At 43.0% G+C, this 20,481-nt stretch overlaps 1 protein-coding gene across 2 annotated transcripts in view; it reads left to right on the forward strand.

Annotated features, from left to right (window-relative positions):
* Nucleotides 1-13,762: 13,762 nt before the first annotated feature.
* Znf75d (zinc finger protein 75D) overlaps nucleotides 13,763-20,481 on the forward strand; it is a 49,135-nt gene continuing 42,416 nt past the window's right edge. For both annotated transcript variants that reach the window (XM_042697535.1, XM_042697536.1), the window contains exons 1-2: nucleotides 13,763-14,108; nucleotides 17,029-17,560. In XM_042697535.1, coding sequence (XP_042553469.1) covers nucleotides 17,150-17,560 — 411 coding nt within the window. In that variant the 5' untranslated portion in view covers nucleotides 13,763-14,108; nucleotides 17,029-17,149. The remainder of the gene's footprint in view (nucleotides 14,109-17,028; nucleotides 17,561-20,481) is intronic.

Raw genomic sequence — 20,481 nt, forward strand, 5'->3', positions numbered from 1 at the left:
GCTTCGATATTTTGCTTTTAAATATTTACATTTTATTCATATTCACAAAAAGAAAATGATTTTAGTATATATTTGGTTTTACTGAAATGTGGGGTTTTTCTATTAGTGTACTGGGGTTTGAGCTTAGGGCTGTGCTTGCTAGTCAGGCACTCACCAATATGAGCTTCAACCCCAGCCTGCATGTTTTATCCCCCTCCCCCACTTGCTTTTTATTTGTATCAGACATTCAATTCAGGACTCTGGGCTACCTGTTCTTACTCAAGCTTTCTTGCTCAAGAGTGAGCCATGCCTCCAGTCCAGAATTTCTTAGTGTTTCACTGAATTTGTAGTTTTCCAGATTTTTTTTTTTACTCAGGATTGCTTTGAACTGTGATCCGGAGATCTCAGCTTTCTGAGTAAATCAAGTTGCAGTCCTGAACCACCAGCACCCAACTTGTTTTTTAGTCTTGAAAGTAGGAAACAACATGTAGAAATGTTTTAAAGCTGCATGATTTTGTTGCTTAGTACTCTCGGTAGTTTTTAACTGGTAACATTGTTTTATAAAATAATTTAGACTATAAGAAGGTGGTATTTCTAGTATATACATAAGAAAGTTAAGTCCATGAATAAAACTCCTGGGGGACCATGAACCTATGAAATTATGTGAATGACACTTGTGATCTGTATTCCTTGTGGGGAAAGGTTCCATGATGTTAGGAATCATTGATATAAGGAGAGAAATCTTATGTATTTTAACTTAAGTGTTAAATACTAATACTAAATTTTGGTATTTAATACTTGCTTTAGTATGTAATACTGGAGAAATGTGGTTATTAAGTGTTTTGTTATGTTTTCTCTCTATGATTCCTTAAAATTCATTTTTAGTAGAAAAATAATGGAATAAAGAGTTGTTGGAGATAACAAGTTTAGATTGTCTTGCATAAATGATATCATAATCATTGTAACAAGTAAGCCAATGCTGTCATTTGTGATTTTCTGAAGTGTTGGTTGACATGTGCAGTCCTTGGTTAGATTCCATCCTCCATTTATTTTCGATTATGACACTTGAATGAATCATACTTTAATAATGTTCCATTTATAATTTTTTGTGCCAATCATGGGGCTTGAACTCAGAAGCTGGGTGCTGTCCCTAGCTTTTTTGCTTAAGGCTAGCAGTCCGCCACCTGAACCATATTTCCACTTCCAGCTTTTTGGTAGTTAATTGGAATTAAGAATGTCATGGACTTTCCTGCCCAGGCTGGCTTTGAACTACCATCTTCATATCTGTTTCCTGAGTAGCTAGGATTACAGGTATGAGCCAATGGGGCCCAACTCATTTGTTTACCTTGTCTGACTATCTAGTAAGTCATAGGGAAGTTTTTTTTTTTTTGCAGAATCACTACACCCTCTATAAGTTTCTAGTGTTCATTATTAATGAGAACTATGAGAACTATAAAGACTAGAGCCATGGCTCGGTGGTAGAGCTCCAACTTAGCAAAAGTACATTCCTAAGTTCAAACCCAAGTACCACAAAAATTATGAAGTAAAATTTGCTAATGTGGACTCAGAATTAAAGTCAATTTTTTCATAAAAATGGCCTTTTTTCTTCCAAAAAGATTGTTAGGCAGAAATTCCTTTGTTTTATTTTTTTGTGGTGGTCCTGGGGCTTGAACTCAGGGCATGGACACTGTCTCTGGGCTTTTTTTGCTGGAATCATAGCTCCACTTTTGCCTTTTTTGGTGATTCTTTGGAATTAAGAATCTCATAGACTTTCCTGCCTGGGTTGGATTTGATACATGATTCTATAATTTAGTCTTCTGAGTGGCTAGGATTATAGATATGGGCCACTGGCTCCTGGCTTTATTATTTATTTATTTTATTATTACTGTTTTTTGTACTGGTATTTGGATTTAGGGCAGTTGTGTTCTTACTTAGCTTCCTTGCACACAGCTAGTACCACTTGAGCTAAGCTTCCAGCCCAACATTTTGTTGGTTATGTAGAGATGGACTCTCACAGACTTTCCCCCCCATGCTGTCTTGAAACCATAATCTTCCATTTTCAAGTCTCTTGAGTAGCTAGGATTATAGGCATGAGCCATCAGCACTGAGCTTGCATGTTTTTTTTCTTTTTGTTTCATTTTGGCACTGGTAATGGGTCTTGAATTCCTGGGCTTGAATACTGTTGCTGAGCTTTGTCATTCAAAGCTGATACTGAATCACTTCTCCAGTTTTTTGAATGGTTAATTGACAATAAGAGTCTCACAGACTCTTGCCCTGCCTGGCTTCAAACCACTACTCTCTAAGCTCAGTCTCCAAGTAGTTAAGATTACAGATGTGAGCCAATAGCAGCTGGCTGCTTGTTTGTTTTGAGACAGGTTCTCTCTTTTAGCCCAAGCTGGGCTGGAACTCGTAATCTTGTTCCTCCCAAGTCCTGGAATTTTACACAGGTTATGTGCCACCATGCTTGGGCAGAATATTGTTTTAAAATGCCCTCATTGATTAATTCACTGAAGAGATTTGTTCAGAACTATTCATCTAAAGATAAGGATCTCTATCATTCCCAGAGAGGACAAAATTAGAGCAGCAACAGGTACATGGGAAATACAAAATTTTCAGTTTATATTTCAGACTCTTGGATATCCTTTAGACTTGTCTTGATTACAGAGTTTCTGCCCTTAGAAACTTCCCATGGTAGCTCAGAATGTCTTGGCCAGTAGCTTCATGGATTTATCAGTCACTTTCTGTGTCATCCAACAATGACAGACAAATACAAAGAAATTAAAAGTATTGGGGAAAACTGGTCTAAACCAAAGAGATGGTTGCAAGTCCAAAGTTTTATTCTAATTCATAATAGCAAACAAAGCTTGAAAATATAAATTTACTTCCTCATTTCTGTACAAAAAGCCCATGTTAATAGAATCTGCTTAATATTTATTAATATTTATTAAGCACAGAGCATCATCCTAGATGTCCCTATCAACTCTCAGAATGCCCTCCACTAACAATTCCATTTGTTTCTTTCTTTTTTTTTTTTTTTTGTCAGTGGTGGCGCCTGAACTCTGGGCCTGGGCACTGTTCCTCAGCTTTTCAGCTCAAGGCTAGTATGCTACCACTTGGGCCACAGCGCCACTTCTGGCTTTTTCTGCTTATATGGTGCTGAGAAATTGAACCCAGGGTCTCATGCATGCAAGGCAAGCACTCTACCTCTGAGCCACCTTCCCAGACGCTTGTTTCTTTTTTTAAATTGTTATTGTGAAGGTAATGTACAGAGGGGTTACAGTTACATAAGTCAGACAGAGAACATTTCTTTTTGGACAGTGTCACCCCTTTCTTTGCTCTCTCCCAGTTTTTCCCTCCTGTCCCCATCCACAAGTTGTGTAGTGCATTTTCAATAGTATGACTGCCGCATTTGTCACCCTTTGTCCCAACATTTCTGTCCCCCATTGCTCTCCCAAAGATATATAGGCTAACAAGACAAAAAGAAAAGAACAAAAACAGAAAACAAAGGAAAAAGAAAACCTCAGCTGGCCACCGGTGGCTCACGCCTATAATCCTAGCTACTCAGGAGGCTGAGTTCTGAGGATTATGGTTCAAAGCTAGCCCAGGCAGAAAAGTCCGTGAGACTCTGATCTCCAATAAACCACTAGAAATCTGGAAGTGGTGCTGTGGCTCAAGTGGTAGAGCACTTGCCTTGAGCTGAAGAGCGCAGGGACAGCGCCCAGGCCCAGAGTTCAAGCCCCCCTGACCGACAAAAAAAAAAAAAAAAAATTAAAAAAAAGAAAACCTCTTGTTTCCATTTTTGGAGTTCAATCCTTTCTTTTGCTCTTTTTCTTTCTTTCTTTGTTTCTTTCTTTGTTTCTTTCTTTCTTTCTCTTTCTTTCTCTCTCTTTCTTTCTTTCTCTCTTTCTTTCTCTCTTTCTTTCTTTCCTTCTCTCTTTCTTTCTTTCTTTCTTTCTTTCTTTTTTTGCTGGTCCTGGGGATTAAACTCAGGGTTTAGGCACTGTCCCTGAGCTTCTTTGGCTTACAGCTGGTGTTCTACCATTTGAGTCACAGTGATTTTTCTGAGTAGTTTATTGGAGATAAGAGTCTCACAGACTTTTCCCGCCCATGCTGGCTTTGACCTGCTATCCTCAGATTTTGGCCTCCTGAGTAGCTAGGTTATAGGCATGAGGCACTGGCTTTTGGAGTTCATTTCAATAAATATTATTTTGTGCTGGTTACTGGTGGCTCATACCCATAATCCTAGCTACTCAGGTGCCTGAAATCTGAGGATCACGGTTCAAAGCCAGTCCAGACAGGAAAGTTCCCATGAGACACTTATCTCCAATTAACCATTCAAAAACTGGAATTGGCATTGTGGCTCAAAGTGGTAGAGTACTACCCTTGAGCAAAAAAGCTCAGGGACAGCACCTAGGCCCTGAGTTCAAGACCCATGACTAACAAAAAATACCTTATATGATCAGATGAATATAGCTATTGGTTTCCCTCATTTGTTGTAACTAGAATATGCCAATACATCAATAAATTAACACAGTAGATGATAAAAAAATACAAAAACAAAAAACACGGGGACAAGATAAATTATACAGGTCTCTAAGCATTCACACATTGACACCAAAGGAGAGTATCCACTAACTATTCTTTATGTTAATTATTAATTTGTGTCCCACATCCAGGCTGTCCAAGTGACATATGTGAATTAAACCTGGATCTCTAATCCTGACACTTGGTAGGTAGAGGCATGAGGATTACAGGGGTTTTATTTATAGGAGTGAGGTACCTTAGCAGGACTTCAAGTTTGAGGCTAACCTGGACTACATAGTGAGATCCTGTCTCAAAAACAAAAACGCACACAAAAAAACAGCAAGAAAGTAGAGACTTGCTTTAGATGGATAAAGGAGATGATACTGAACCAGAGCAAGCTAGTAGGGTAGTACTGGTTCAGCAGACTAATTAATTAGAGATAAGAGTTTCCCAGGGACTTTCCTGCCTAGGCTGGCTTCAAACCTTGATCCTTAGATCTCAGCCTCCTGAGTAGCTAGGATTACAGGCATGAGCCACTGGTACCCAGCTTGAGCTTATTTTAAATTGAGCTAATTCTCTTTTTTGTTTTTCTGTTTCTTTTTTTGTTTTTTTTTGTACCCATCCTGGGGATTGAACTCAGGGCCTGAGCACTGTCTCTGAGCTTTTTTGTTAAGACTAGCTTGAGCCAAACCCCCACTTCTGACTTTTTTAAAGTAGTTAATTGGAGAGAAAAAATATAGAAGTAAACCTAAAGATTAATATTTCTATACATGAGGTAGACTGAAGAAGGAAACTTAAGTTTAGCCGTTGCTTTCTTTCCCCCAAGCCAGTTTGTTTTATATGCCTGGGCACTCAGGAATTCAACTATTAGGTGCTAACTGCATGAAGGAGCAATAAGCACTCCCTCTTGTGGTTATATGTAGGATCACAGCTTAACAGACTGAGCAACAAACTGGTCTTTGGAAATGCTTAGCAAATACAACTAAAATTTTCCTTTAAAATCTAAAGCACAGCTAACGATTTCTTTATGTGTCAGACAAGTCACTAGGTACACATAACTATTAACTACATGCAGATACATATATGTATATATATATGATTAGCAATTGTTTTGTCTGTAATTTCGTATGCTATTTTGAGATATATACCTCTCTCTGTGTATATATATACATATATATATATGCCAGATTTCATATTTTAATTTTTCCCTCATGATTCAAATGAAAATTGTCAAAGCAGTTCTTTAAATCACAGTAGTGCAACCTGGCAGGCAGCTTTGTCCAGCCTTCATGTGGTGAATCAGTATACTGAAACACTGACAGATGATGGCAAAGCTGGATAATTTTCAAAAGCACTTCATATTGGCTCAGCAGCAGATTACCAAAATAGCAATCACGAGGCCCTGCAATCACACACACACACACACACACACACACACACACACACACACTACATAGAGAAATACAATACTGTAAATATTAATGTGACATGACATTGTTGAATTAAAATCCACTTACAAGATAGAACAAAAGTCTTTAAAAACAATACAGCAGAGCAATATACATTAGAGTGTAAAATTCAAGATTAGGCTGGGCACTTGTGGCTCATGACTATAATCCTAAGCTACTCAAGAGGCTGAGATCAGAGGGTCAGTGTTGGAAGCCAGTCTGAGCAGGAAATTCTGTGGGACTTATCTTCAATTAACTACCAAGGGCTTGAAATGGAGCTGTGGCTCAAAGTGGTATAGCACTAGCCTTGAGCATAAAAGCTTGAGAACCCAGGCCCTGAGTTCACACCCCAGGACTGGCACAAAAGAGAATTTTGTCCATCTGCGTACTGGTAGATTCAGAGGATTGAGACTCCAGGCCAGCATAAGCAGAAAAATCCATGTGACTCTTTTTTTTTTTTTTTTTGGGTCCGGTCATGGGGCCTGAAATCTGGGTCTAGGCACTGTCCCTCAGCTCTTCAGCTCAAGGCTAGCACTCTACCACTTGAGCCACAGCGCCACTTCCGGCTTTTTTCTTTTTGTTTATATGGTACTGAGGAATCAAACCCAGGGCCTCATGCATGCAAGGCAAGCGCTCTACCACTGAGCCATTTTCCCAGCCCCTCCATGTGACTCTTATCTCCAATTAACTAACAAAACTCCTCCACACAAGTGGAGGTGTGGCTCAAGTGGTAGAGTGCCAGTCTTGAGCAAAAGGCCAAATGAGCCCCAGTACCAGCAGCCAAAAAAAAAAGTGAGAAAAAAACAGACCAGATAATTTGTGACACAGTTCATAGTTTGCTAAACTCTGACCAAGATCATTGTCTTATTTCCTTTTGTGCAAAGCATGTGACCCTAAATGAGCTGAAAGGCATCTGTGTCCATTCCTAGCAGGCCAGTTGAAAACAACCTGAGGAAACTAGTACTAGATACTTGTGCTTGTAGCTCCCTGAATTTTTTTTTCTTCAGTTGTGGGGCTTGAACTCTGGGGCTGGGCGCTGTCCCTGTGCTCTTCAGCTCAAGGTGAATGCTCTACTGCTTGAGCCACAGCTCCACTTCCAGTTTTCTAGTGGTTTATTGGAGATAAGAGTCTCACAGATGTTCTTTCCTGGGCTGGCTTTGAACCGCGATCCTCAGATCTCAGCCTCCTGAGTAGCTAGGATTACAGGCGTGAGTCACCGGCGCCTGGCAGCTCCTTGAATTTTTGTGTCACTTCTTTCTCATCTGGGGCAAGCAAATTTGTAACCCAGATTTCAAATTCCTGCTTCTGGTATCCTTATGCCAATTAATGAGGCCAGCATGGTACTCTGATGAAGGAAAGATGATCAAGGACCTGCCTTCCAAATTAAAGTTGACATATCCCCAAGGCAAAATGTTCAAAGTCTTGCTTGACTGGGCGCTTGCTCTAAGGAAACAAATGGATTGTGTTGTCTGCTATTCAAAAAAATGAAGGAAATTTACCCATCCCCACAACTGCTGTGACCCACTCTGTAAAGAGGTCACCTGGAATATAACAGCTGTGATTGAGTTCTCCTGATCAGACTGACTATGCCCAAGGTGCTCCCAGGGAACTTCCTTCCACATCAGCCAAGCAGAAGAACGAGATGGAGGTAGTGGCATGTGGCCCATGCACTTGGTAGAGGAATAGGCTCACTGAATGGCAGCTGGGAAACTAAACAGTCTTGTTGCGTACCAGTGGCTCAGGCCTGTAGTACTAGCTACTTAGGAGGTGGAAACTGAAGATTGAGGTTTAAAGCCAGCCAGAGCAGGGAAGTTCAGGAGATTTATCTCCAATTAACCACTTAAAGGCCAGAAGAGACAGCACCTAGGCCCTGAGTTCAAGCCCCAGGACCAGCACCCAGAAAGACACACACACACACAGAGATCTCCCAAATCCATGAAGCTATGTACTCATCAATAGGTTGTTAATTCATTAAGTAATCAGATTTGTACAGGGGGAGCTCTAGAGTGCCCCCTGCCCACTGAAAACTGGTGCATTAGGGACCAAGCCTTCAATACATGAATTTTGGAGGATATTTAAGATCTAAACTATAAGACAGAATGAGGTCTGGGCACTGGTAGCTCACACCTATAATCCTACCTACTCAGGAGGCTGAGATCTAAGGATTATAGTTGTTTTTTGTTTGTTTGTTTGTTTGTTTTTCTGGTTGGGGGGTTGAGGGGGCTTAAACTCTGGGCCTGGGTGCTGTCCCTGAGCTCTTCAGCTCAAGGCTAGCACTCTACCACTTGAGCCACAGCGCCACTACCAGTTTTCTGAATGGTTTATTAGAGATAAGAGTCACACAGACATTCCTGCCTGGGCTGGCTTTGAACCACTATCCTCAGATCTTAGCCTCCTGAGTAGCTAGGAATACAGATGTGAGCCACTGGCTAGGATTACAGTTTGAAGCTAGACAGGGTAGGAAAGTCTGAGACTTTTTTTTTCTTTTTTTTGGGGGGGGGGGGTCCGGTCGTGGGGCCTGAACTCTGGGCCTGGGCACTGTCCCTCAGCTCTTCAACTCAAGGCTAGTGCTTTACCACTTGAGCCACAGCGCCACTTCCGGCTTTTTTCTTATGTGGTGCTGAGGAATCGAACCCAGGGCCTCATGCATGCAAGGCAAGCGCTCTACCACTGAGCCACCTTCCCATCCCCAAGTCTGAGACTTTTATCTCCAATTAACTACAAAAAAGCTGGAGGTAAAGCTGTAGCTCAACTGGTAGAGTGCTAGTCTTGAGCAAAAGAGCTCAGGAATAGTGCCTAGGCCCTAAGTTCAAGCCCTAGGATCAGCCCTCTCCCCTCCAAAAAAATGAGGGCTATAAATAATAAATGCTTACTTGAATATTGTGGAGTGGTAGAGTAATCCTGCTAAGCAGAGGTGGAATGACTAGCAAGGCTCTGCAGAATGTCAATTTAGAAGTCATGAGCCAGTGCTAGAAGCAGGGGCATCAGGTAGTTGGTTCCTGGTCTACTCTGGCCCCTTGAACCTAGGAATTTCTCATTATACCACACTACCTGTCATTGAATGGACTGAGTAAAAAGAAGCCAACCATGGCAAGATTCTTTATGGCATCACCTATTCCTTAAAAATACCAATATTCAGCCGGGCGCTGGTGGCTCACGCCTATAATCCTAGCTACTCAGGAGGCTGAGATCTGAGGATCACGGTTCAAAGCCAGCCCGGGCAGGAGAGACCGTGAGACTCCTATCTCCAATAAACCACCAGAAAACCGGAAGTGGTGCTATAGCTCAAGTGGTAGAGCGCTCGCCTTGAGCTGAAGAGCTGAGGGACAGCACCCAGGCCCAGAGTTCAAGCCCCACGACCGACCAAAAAAAAAAAAAATACCAATATTCAACTCTGAGCATTGGTGGCTCATGTCTGTAATCCTAACTACTCAGGAGGCTGAGATTTGTGGATGGATGTTCTAAGCCAGCCTTTCCAGGAAGGACTGTGAGACTATTTTTTTTTTTCTTTTGGATCTGGTCGTGGGGCCTGAACTCTGGGCCTGGGCGCTGTCCCTCAGCTCTTCAGCTCAAGGCTAGCGCTCTACCACTGAGCCACCTTCCCAGCCCCTGTGAGACTCTTATCTTCAAATAACCACCAAAAAAAGCTGGAAGTGGAACTGTGGCTCAAGCAGTAGAGCACCTGCTTCAAACCAAAAAAGGTCAGGGACAGTGCTCAGGCCCTGAGTTCAAGCTCTCATTTTTGCACACAAAAAATGATCAATAGGGGCTGGGAAGGTGGCTCAGTGGTAGAGTGCTTGCCTTGCATGTATGAGGCCCTGGGTTCGATTCCTCAGCACCACATAAGCAAAAAGAAAAAAGACGGAAGTGGCACTGTGGCTCAAGTGGTAGAGCGCTAGCCTTGAGCTGAAGAGCTGAGGGACAGTGCCCAGGCCCAGAGTTCAGGCCCCATGACTGGACCCAAAAAAACAAAAAAAAGATCAATACTCTTTAGACTGTGTGCAGTTTCTGACTAACAATAATCACATGTTCTTTGGGAAGCTGAATATTATTAAACAGTGTATTGGTCACAAGTTTTAGTTGATAACTAGGTACTATGACCAGGCATGCTGATACACACAGTACTAGGGAAGCTGAAGCAGGAAGGCTGAGAATTCAAGGCCAGCCTGGGCTACATGACAGTTTCTAGAGAGACTCTGTCTCAAAACAAAACAAACCCAATAATAAAAATACTGAAGTATCTATGAAAAACGCATAGCTCAGGCCAGGCCCTCAGAGTTCATGGCTTTATTCCTAGCTACTCAGGAGACCTGAGATTTGAGGATTGCAATTTGAAGCCAGGCTGGGCAGTAAACTCCATGAGACTCTTTTGTGTGTGTGTGTGTGTGTGTCCGGTCGTGGGGCCTGAACTCTGGGCCTGGGCGCTGTCCCTCAGCTCTTCAGCTCAAGGCTAGAGCTCTACCACTTGAGCCACAGAGCCACTTCCGGCTTTTACTTTTTGCTTATGTGGTGCTGAGGAATCGAACCCAGAGCCTCATGCATGCAAGGCAAGCGCTCTACCACTGAGCCACTTTCCCAGCCCTCCATGAGATTCTTATCTTCAATAACTACTCAGAAGTGGCCCTGTGTCCCAAGTGGTAGAGCGCTAGTCTTGAGCAAAAGAAGCTCAGGGACAGCACGTAAGGCCCAGAGTTCAAGCCCCAGGATCATTGAAACAGCAACAACAACAATAAAACCCTCATAGCTCACATCATATATAATGGTGAAAGAGTAAATTATTTCCCCAAGATCAGGAAAAAGACAAGGATACCTGCTCCTGTAAGTTACATTTGATAATGTGGTAGATGCATTAGCTAGGGCAACTAGGCAAGAAAAGAAGTGAAAAGAAAAGATATCCTGTTTAAAAAGGAAGATTTAAAATAATATTTATTTGCATATAATGGAAATGTACTAAAATTCTTTTTTTTTTTTTGGGGGTCCGGTTGTGGGGCCTGAACTCTGGTCCTGGGCGCTGTCCCTCAGCTCTTCAGCTCAAGGCTAGCGCTCTACCATTTGAAACACAGTGCCACTTCCGGCTTTTTTTTTCCGGCTTACGTGGTGCTGAGGAATCGAACCCAGGGCCTCATGCATGCAAGGCAAGCGCTCTACCACTGAGCCACCTTCCCAGCCCCTAAAATTCTTATGTAGAAAAAATACTAAGAAATTGCTGAAAGCAACGTACAATTAATACATAAGACAAACAAGGTGTCAAGACCCAAAATAAATGTACGAAATCAATTGTTTTTTCTACAGTAAGCAAACCAAAAAAGGACCTTAAGGAAATAAGTTCACTTATAATGGCATCAACTATAATAAATATCCAGGAATAAGCAAGCTAGGTGCTGGTGACTCCTGCCTGTAATCCTAGCTACTCAGGAGGCTGAGATCTGATGATGGTTGTTGGAAATGAGCCCAGAAAGGGAAGTCCATGACACTTACCTCCAATAACCAGCAAAAAGCTGGAAGTGGAGCTGGGGCTCAAGTGGTAAATCACTAGCCTTGAGAAAAAAAGCTCAGGAACAGCACCCAGGCCCAGAATTCACACCCTAGGGCTGGCACGCGCGGGCGCGCGCGCGCGCATGCGCACGCACACACACACACACACACACACACACACACACACACACACACACCATCCGCTTCAGAGAGGAAGAATTAAAATGATCTCAATTTGCATAATATGATTTATAAGAAGGAAATACTAAGAATCAACAAAAGCAAACCATAATATGTAAATTTAGCATAGTGGTAAGACCCAAGATTCTACAGTAACAAAACAAAATATGAAATTAAGACAAATCCACTTATAGTATCAACTGTAATAAATATCTGGGAATAAATGGGCCACTGATGGCTCACCCATATAATCTTACCTACTCAGGAGGCTAAAATCTGAGGATCAAGGTTTGAAAGTAGCCTGGGCAGGGAAGTCCATGAGAATCCCAGTTAACTATCAAATTGGTCAGAAGTAGGGCTGGGAAGGTGGCTCAGTGGTAGAGTGTTTGCCTTGCATTGCATGAGGCCCTGGGTTCTATTCCTCAGCACCACATAAACATAAAAAGCTGGAAGTGGTGCTGTGACTCAAATGGTGGAGCACTAGCTTTGAGGTGAGGGACAGTGCTCAGGACCAGAGTTCGAGCCCCATGACCAAGAAAATAATGGTCAGAAGTGGAGCTGTGGCTCAAGTGGTAAAAGTGCTGCCTTGAGCAATAAGCTTAGAACAGTGCCCGTTCCCTGAATTCAAGCCCAAGGACCAGAAAAATGATGATGATGATGATGATGATGATGATGAGATGATGATGATGATGACACAGTTTTTAAAATCACAATATTCTTGTAGGCTTCAATTGAGTAATTCCTTTTCCCCCCTTAATCTTGTTCATCATGACTTTATTCAAAATTTAATATTCTCTCCAAATTGCTTCCACTTACAAAATTGTATGCAGCTCAGGATTAGACCTTAATTGGTGAATTCAAGATGGAAGTGTTTAAAGGAAGACAGTGTCTTTTTTGTGGTGCTTTTGATGAAATACCGAGCTTTAGGTGCATTAAGCAAGCACGCTACCTGTTAGCTATATCCCCACACCAGAAAATGCCATTTATCTGACTATCCTTTCTGGCTAGTGGTAAGTCTGGAAACTATCAGACTTCCTTTTCATTAAGTAATAAAATGTTATGGTGAAAAAGCCTGATGTGAGAAATATATTTTCTTTGTACGTGTGCAGTTTAAACTCAGATCATTATGCTTGCTAGGCTGGTGCTCTACCACTTGAGCCAAACTTTCAGTGTGTTTTTTTGCTGTTTAATTTGGATGTGGAGCTGTTGAACTGTTGAACTGCTGGACAGCTCTTGAACTGTTCTCCTCAGGTTGCTATCAAACCGTGATTCTGTGGCTGTCAGCCTTCTCCATAGCTAGGGTTTCAAGCTTGAGTGACTGCGGCCCAGCAGGAACACAGGTTTGAAAGAAGCATTCTGAAAGAACCATGCTGAGTTAAAGTTTACACTCACAGATAACCCTTGGGGTTTGGCAGTTTTACTTATTGACAGCCTTACTTTTTGAATTAGCTTCATTTGCATGTATACAGGCAAACTCGTGCTTTTTGTGTATTTTCCTACTTAGCAGTCTGATAGCTGTTGTTTTGTGTGATTTCCCAGCAAGACTTCCTAAAGATTGAGGTTTGATCCCCTTTCATACAAATGAGCTATAGATGAACCATTTTTATCCAAATAGTAAATACTGCATAGAGAGAGTGGAAATTTTAGAGAATACTGACAATAGACAATCTCATGCTCTTAAAAAGATGGTACAACTAATACATAGGCTATAAAAAATGGTGAAATCATTTATAGGATATATATGGTGCCCAGAAATAGCATTGTTGGTGGTACAAGATGAAATGAAAAAAATCAAATGCCTGAAGTTCAGAAAAGCATTATGTAGTAAACAGAACAAAAACCACCCATGACGGATATGACAAAGAGGCAGAAATATGTGTGTAAATTCTGCCACTGGTAATTTATGTAACTTCTTCAGAAGTCACATGCTATACGTCAATATCCTCCTTCCCTCTCTCCTTTCCCGTGCGGGGTTTCTTTAGGCCTGGAGCCTCAGGGGCAGTAACCGTTTCCAATGGCCAAGCGGGACAGGAGGTCGCTTCCTCTGTAATTACAAGGAGTCACTAGACCGGTTTGTTCCGGGACTAGTCACAGCGGACACTCCACAGGTAGACATCAGGAGATGGTTGGGCGTGGTTGTCACGAAAATACCGGAAACTCATCTTTCCTTTTCCGGTTGGGGTTCGGTTCCGCAGACCGCGTGCCAACAATGGCAATTTGGGGTGCGGTCTTAGGGAGGCTGAAGGATCAGGTGGAGAAGTGACCTTTAGCGGCCCCCCGCGCTCCTCAGATCTTGGGAGCTTCATTCCCCAAGCATCGCGCGATTTCCGGACGACATAATCTCTCCCCCCCCCCCCCTCCCCAGTCTCTTCCGCCCCCCTCTCCCTGCTAGGCTCGGCAGCGGACTTTCGCACAGCAGAACCTCGGGGGAGGCGTGGCGACCTTGTTTGCCGAGCTGACGGAAAGAAAAGTGGCCTCCGCCGAAGCCAGAGTTGACTAAAGGTAATGGAGAAGCTTCTTTTACCTTTAGATTCGCTTAAGGGAAGCCCCAGAAAGAAAATGGCCAGTTACGATCTTTTTATTTTGGGGAGGGGGATTGCTGCTGCGTCTGAGTGAATGGGAACCGGAGGGGGAGGGCGGGGACACTTCTCAGTACCTGGTGGCGCCGTTGCGAGGCCGCTGGTCATGGAGAGCGTGCGTGATCTGTCCGCAGCAAGGCCTACACGCAGTCTTCTCTAGCCACCTCTCATCCCCAGAAGCATCCTCTTACCTGGTGTAGGAGGATGGAATCCAGCGAGCGATGCTGGAACTCACAACCGACTCACACACAGAGTGCTTAAAAGGATTTTCTGTCGTGTACGTAGACCTTATGGCGATTTAGTGATGGGAACTGAGGCAGTCACATCAACCGCTGCCCCAGCAAAACTGACCAATCTCCACGCATTTATGATTATACTACTGCAGGAAGAACCATTTCTACCTTTAAACACATTGGCTTCTGCTCCCCCTACAAAAAAGCTGGAAAATATCCCCTCGACCTCCTGAGCCACCATTTCTTGGAACACCTTATCATCCTCTGGTAGATCATTCTACTAGATCATCTTTTTGGAAACTTAAGGGAGGTCAAGGCTATGCCCAGCCTTCCTTGACAATACACATTTGATCATATCCTGAGAAAAAGTACTCAAACCTTTCCTGTCTACAAGAATCTTAATCATTACCAACTCAATGTCTAGCTTGAAATTTCCATTGTGTGTGTGTGTGTGTGTGTGTGTGTGTGTGTGTGTGTGTGTGTGTGTGTGTGTTGGTACTGGGATTTAAACTCAGAGCCTGAGCACAGTCCCTTAGCTTTATTGCTCAAAGCCAGGGTACTACTTGAGCCACAGCTCGACTATCATCTTTTTTTTTTTTTTTTTGGTGATAAATTGGACATGAAAGTCTCAAAGACTTTCCTACCCAGACTGGCTTCAAACTGCATTGTTCAGATCTCAACCACCTGAGTAGCTAGGATTATACGTGTATGCTACTGGCAGCTAGCTTCAGTGTCATTTATGTGTATTACAAAGACGTGCATCCCTTGATGATGCAGGGTCATGTGACCTGCTTCCCTAGTGGTAGGACATTTGCGGAGACATTTTTATTTTTCCCCTATTTATGACTAATCTCACTGTCTCAGTTTTCCTCTGATTATTAATACAATGGAAATGAGAATATTAAATGGTCCATGAAACAAAGTTTGTCTTTTTTTTTTCTGTTAGTCATGGGGCTTGAACTCTGGGTCTGGGCGCTGTCCCTCAGCTCCTCAGCTTAAGGCTAGAGCTGTACTACTTGAGCCACAGTACCACTTCTGGTTTTCTGGTGGTTTATTGGAGATAAGAGTCTCACAGACGTTCTTCCAGGGTTGGCTTTGAACCGAGATCCTCAGATCTCACTCAGCCTCCTGAGTAGTTAGGATTACAGGCGTTAGCCACCGGCACCCGGTTAAGTTTGTCTTTTTGAGACCTGAAACAGAATAGAAACTGTTTTTGCACTAATGACAAAAGACTGAGATGATCTGTTAATTTGTGTGTGTGTGTGTGTGTGTGTGTGTGTGTGTGTGTGTGTGTATGTGTGTGTATGCGTGCGCGCGAAAGCGAGCGCGTGCCTGCCAGTACTGGGGCTTGAACTCAGGGCATGGGTGCTCTCCTTAAGCTTTTTTTCAAGGCTTTTTTTGCTCAAGGGCTGAGAACCATGATCCTCAGACTTCTGAGTAGTTAGGATTACAGGTGTGAACTCCCATTTCCAGTAATCTGTTAAAATTTTGAGAAATGCAAAACTAGATATTGTCCAGGAAGCACACAGATTAGGAATTGATTTTTGCCAATTGATTCCTGCTTTCTTTCTCTCTTTCTTTCTCTTTCTTTCTTCCTTCCTTCCTTCCTTCCTTCCTTCCTTCTTTCTTGTCGGTCATGGGGCTTGAACTCTGGGCTTGGGCGCTGTCCCTGTGCTCTGCCACTTGAGTCACAGCGGCACTTCCAGTTTTCTAGTGGTTTATTGGAGATAAGAGTCTCACGGAGTTTCCTGTCTGGGCTGGCTTTGAACCGAGATCCTCAGATCTCAGCCTCCTGAGTAGCTGGGATTACAGATGTGAACCATGGGTGCCCAGCTCGTTTTTTAAAAATCAGTTATAGAGCCTGAGGGTTTTTTTTGTGGGTTTTTTATTTTGGTCGGTCATGAGGCTTGAACTCAGTACCTGGGTGATGTCCCTGGACTCTTTCACTCAAGACTATTGCTCTATCACTTTGAGCCACAGCACCACTTCTGGTTTCCTGATGGTTAATAGAGAAAAGAGTGTCATGGACTTTCCTGCCCCAGCTGGCTTTGAACCTGGATCCTTTAAGATCTGAGGATCCTGAATAGCTAGAATTATAGATGTGAGCCACCAGCGCCTAGCCCCTGAAATTTTTTGCTTAAGGCTAGCACTATACCACTTGGAGCCACAGCTCCTCTTCTGCTATTTTTGGTGGTTAGGTGGAGATAATAGTCTCATGGAATTTCCTGCCTAGGCTGGCTTTGAACTATGATCCTCAAATCTCAGCCTCCTGAGTAATTAGAATTATAGGTATAGGCTACCAGTACTAGGCTGGATACATGTTTTCTGACCCACCAGTGTTTCCATTGTTAAATAAAAAAACCCAGAAGGAACTGTTCAATATTTTTTTTTTCTGACCTGTGGTTTGTTTCAATGTTGAGGGAAACTCCCAGAAGAATAGAAATATACCTCATGAAGTGATCTACCATCCTGGGTGTCCTACCACCTGGCTGTTGATTTTAAAGTGGGAGCAAGAGCTTTTCTGTGTATTTTTCTCTGATAGTAAATACCAAATTATGTGTCATATGACTTTCTTTTTGACATGTAGTGTTTTTCTGCTTCCTTTCTCAGTGCACTTACAAGAAGAGCCATTCATTGGTTTTGCACCAAACCTGATGGGGCCTCAGTTGTCTAAGGTGGCACCAAAAGGGTGTTGGTGTCACATACAGAAGTAAAACTGTTCCTAGACCAAATGATGATGAGAGAGCTGAAGACAAATGTATGCTTGAGCCCCCGCAGGGGGGCTGTGTGGGAGACTAAGAAATCTGCGGAAGACAACGCCAGTCAGATTAAGAAATCCTGTCCACAAATAGAGAGTCTTCGTCCTGAGAGCGCTCATCATCACTTCCGAAGCTTTTGTTACCATGAAGCAACTGGACCACTAGAGGCTGTCCACCAGCTTCAGGCATTGTGCTATAAGTGGCTGAGACCAGAAAGCCACTCAAAAGAACAGATCTTAGAACTACTGGTGCTAGAGCAGTTCCTGGCCATTCTGCCCAAGGAGACCCAGAACTGGGTGCAGAAGCATCATCCACAGAACATCAGACAGGCTGTGGATCTGGTGGAGCGCTTGCAGAGAGAGCCTGGTGGAAAACAGAATGGGGTGAGCACAAAAATGGTTCTTGCATGTACAATGAGATAGGATAGATTCAGGTGCCCTGCATCTTGTATATACATTTTTCTAATTTGGGGAGGGGAAGGGAAATAAAATGTTGAAATGAGGATATGGGTTGACCCATTGTAACAATGAGATGTACAAGACACTATGTTGAAAATGAACTTTACAGCTTTGGCAGGGGCGGGGCAGGGGATGTGGTAGTTGGGGAGGTAGGGAAAGAAGGGATGGTAGGGGAAAAAGAAAGGAGGGGGGTCACAATGCTCGATAGGATGTGTACTCCTTACCTTACTCATGTAACTGTAACCCCTTTGTATAGTATCTTTACAATAAAAATATATATATTAAAAAAAAGGAATAGGACAAAGATGGACATGTCTGGGTTGTAGATTGTAAGGGAATAAGATAGTTTAAATTGCACTTATTCCTTTAGGATAGCCAGACAAAATCCAAATCCTAAGGCATTTCACTAAATCTATAGTTTGACCTGTGGCTATGTATACATGCTTCTAGATTTGAAGGCAGTCAAAAGAAGTCACAGTTATTTTGCAGTTTGTCTTAATTTCCCTAGATTCTATATAGAGTTCTTGATGAGAACAGAGTGACTCAGTGTCACAGCTTGTGTATGTGTGTGTGTGTGTGTGTGTGTGTGTTTAATGTGTGTATGTGATGTGTGCCAGACCTGGGACTTGAACTCATGGCCTACGTACTGTCCCCAAGCTTTTTGCTCAAGGCTAGTGCTCTACCACTTGAGCCACAGCTCCACTTCTAGGTTTTTAGTGGCTACCTCATAGACTTTACTGCCAAGGTTGGCTTTGAACTTTGATCCTCAGATCTCAGCCTCCTGAGTTTTCATTCCTTTAATATGATATTCATCTCCAAATCTGGGCTGTATTCAACTGCTGCCCCAAAGCCAAAACAAGTTTCATGCTAATGAGGATGGGGATTATTTCTAGGTAACAGCCCATGAGCTGGAAAAGGAGTCAGTGCTCTTGAGAGGAATAGCAATGGCTCCTGGCTGCCAGTGGAAGACTAAAGAACTCCTAGCCAATGGGTACTGTTCCAGAAAGGGTGTTGAATACATACTAGGTAGTAATAGAACTGTTCGGCTGGCAATATACACAGAGAAACCCATTTTGTATCTAAAAGAGGTGAGGAGCAGGGTGCCAGTGGCTCACACCTATAATCCTAGTTACTCAGGATGCTGAGATCTGAGGATCACAGTTTAAAGCCATCCTGGGCAGAAAAGTCAATGAAACTCTTACCAGAAAACTGGAAGTGGCACTGTGGGTCAAGTGGTAGAGCACTAGCCTTGAACAAAAAAGCTCAGGGACAGTGCCTAGGCACCAGGTCCTAAGTTCATTCCCTAGGAACAGAACGAAAAAAAGGAAAAAAAAGAGATGAGGAGCTTCATAATTCTCTTCTGGGAGCTGTGATAGTAATTAATAGCAGTTGGAATGTCGTAGAGTTTTTCAGGCACTCACCTATGCTAGCAGTTAGCCTCTTTTCCAGGTACGAGTGTAGTAAGTAGCAATAGCCTGACGTCCAGATACTTCCAAATCATAGAACCCCAGTATTCACCTCATATTTTCTATTCCTTAGACATTTCAGAAGAAAGAGGAAGATAGAAGAAAGGACAGGTGGGGTCACCACAGCCTTTGGATTTATGGGAGGACTTGATATCAGAAATGGGCAGTTAAATGGCAAAGTGTGACAGGGCACTGCTGGCCCACTCCTGTCATCCTGGCTACTCGGGAGGCTGAGATCTGAGGATTGCAGCTCAAAGCCAGTCCAGGCAGGAAAGTCTATGCATCTCTTATCTCCAGTTAATTAGCAAAAGCCAGAAGTAGAACTGGGGCTCAAGTGGCAGAGTACCAGCCATGAGCAAAAAAGCTAAGGGACAGGAATCAGGCCTTGAGTTCAGGTTCCAGTACAGAGAGACGGGGGGTGGGAGAGAGAAAGAGAGATAGAGAAGGGGGATAGAGAGAGGGAAGGAGGGAGAAAGAAAGAGAGAAGGGGGGCATTGGTGGCTCAAACCTGTAAACCAAGCTACTCAGGAGGCTGAGAATGAGGATCGTGATTTGAAGCCAGCCTTCGCAAGAAAGTCCAGGAGACACTTATCTCTAATTAACCCCCCAAAAAAGTGAAGACATGGCTCAAGTGGTAGAATGACATCCTTGAGCAAAAAAGCTCAGGGGCAGTCTCCAGGCCCTGAGTTCAAGATCTCTCTCTCTTTATTTTCTCTCTCTTTCTCTCTCTCTCTCCCTCTCACACACACATAAAAGTGTGTAGAAAATTGTGCACCAAGGAAAAAGATATTCTCCCGTGGTGCCTTCTGTATACCACAGGAGTTGAGTCCTTCATTTGCAAACAATTTTAATTATTGCCCAGCTCAGTGAACAATTTTATGAAGTTTAAATCTATTCTATAATTTCCTTTTATTAATCCCCTAGATTTCATGAGATAAATTAATGTGATAAAATAATGAGATAAATTAAGTAATCTGGGGAACTGACTGTGTGTGATAGCTATTGGGATTCTATTTCACAGGATAGTGCACACACCCTTGTTAAAATGATCCATCTTTTGTTTTTGTTTTTTGTCGGTTGTCGGGCCTGAATTCTGGGCCTGGGCACTGTCCCTCAGCTCTTCAGTTCAAGGCTAGCACTCTACCACTTGAGCCACAGTGCCACTTCTGGCTTTTTCTGCTTATGTGGTGCTGAGGAATCAAACCCAGGGCCTCAGGCACACAAGGCAAGCTCTCTACCACTGAGCCACCTTTCCAGCCCAAGGAGATCCAGCTTTAGTGAAAGTATCCTAAAGCTGATATTCATAACCAAAAAAAGGAGAGATGGTTTGCTCTTTCTGAGCAGAAAAGGTACACGAAGAAGATGGCAACTGAATTCATC

This window comes from Dipodomys spectabilis, unplaced genomic scaffold (assembly GCF_019054845.1).
Source record: "Dipodomys spectabilis isolate Male_0828 unplaced genomic scaffold, ASM1905484v1 ptg000221l, whole genome shotgun sequence".
Lineage (NCBI taxonomy): Eukaryota > Metazoa > Chordata > Mammalia > Rodentia > Heteromyidae > Dipodomys > Dipodomys spectabilis.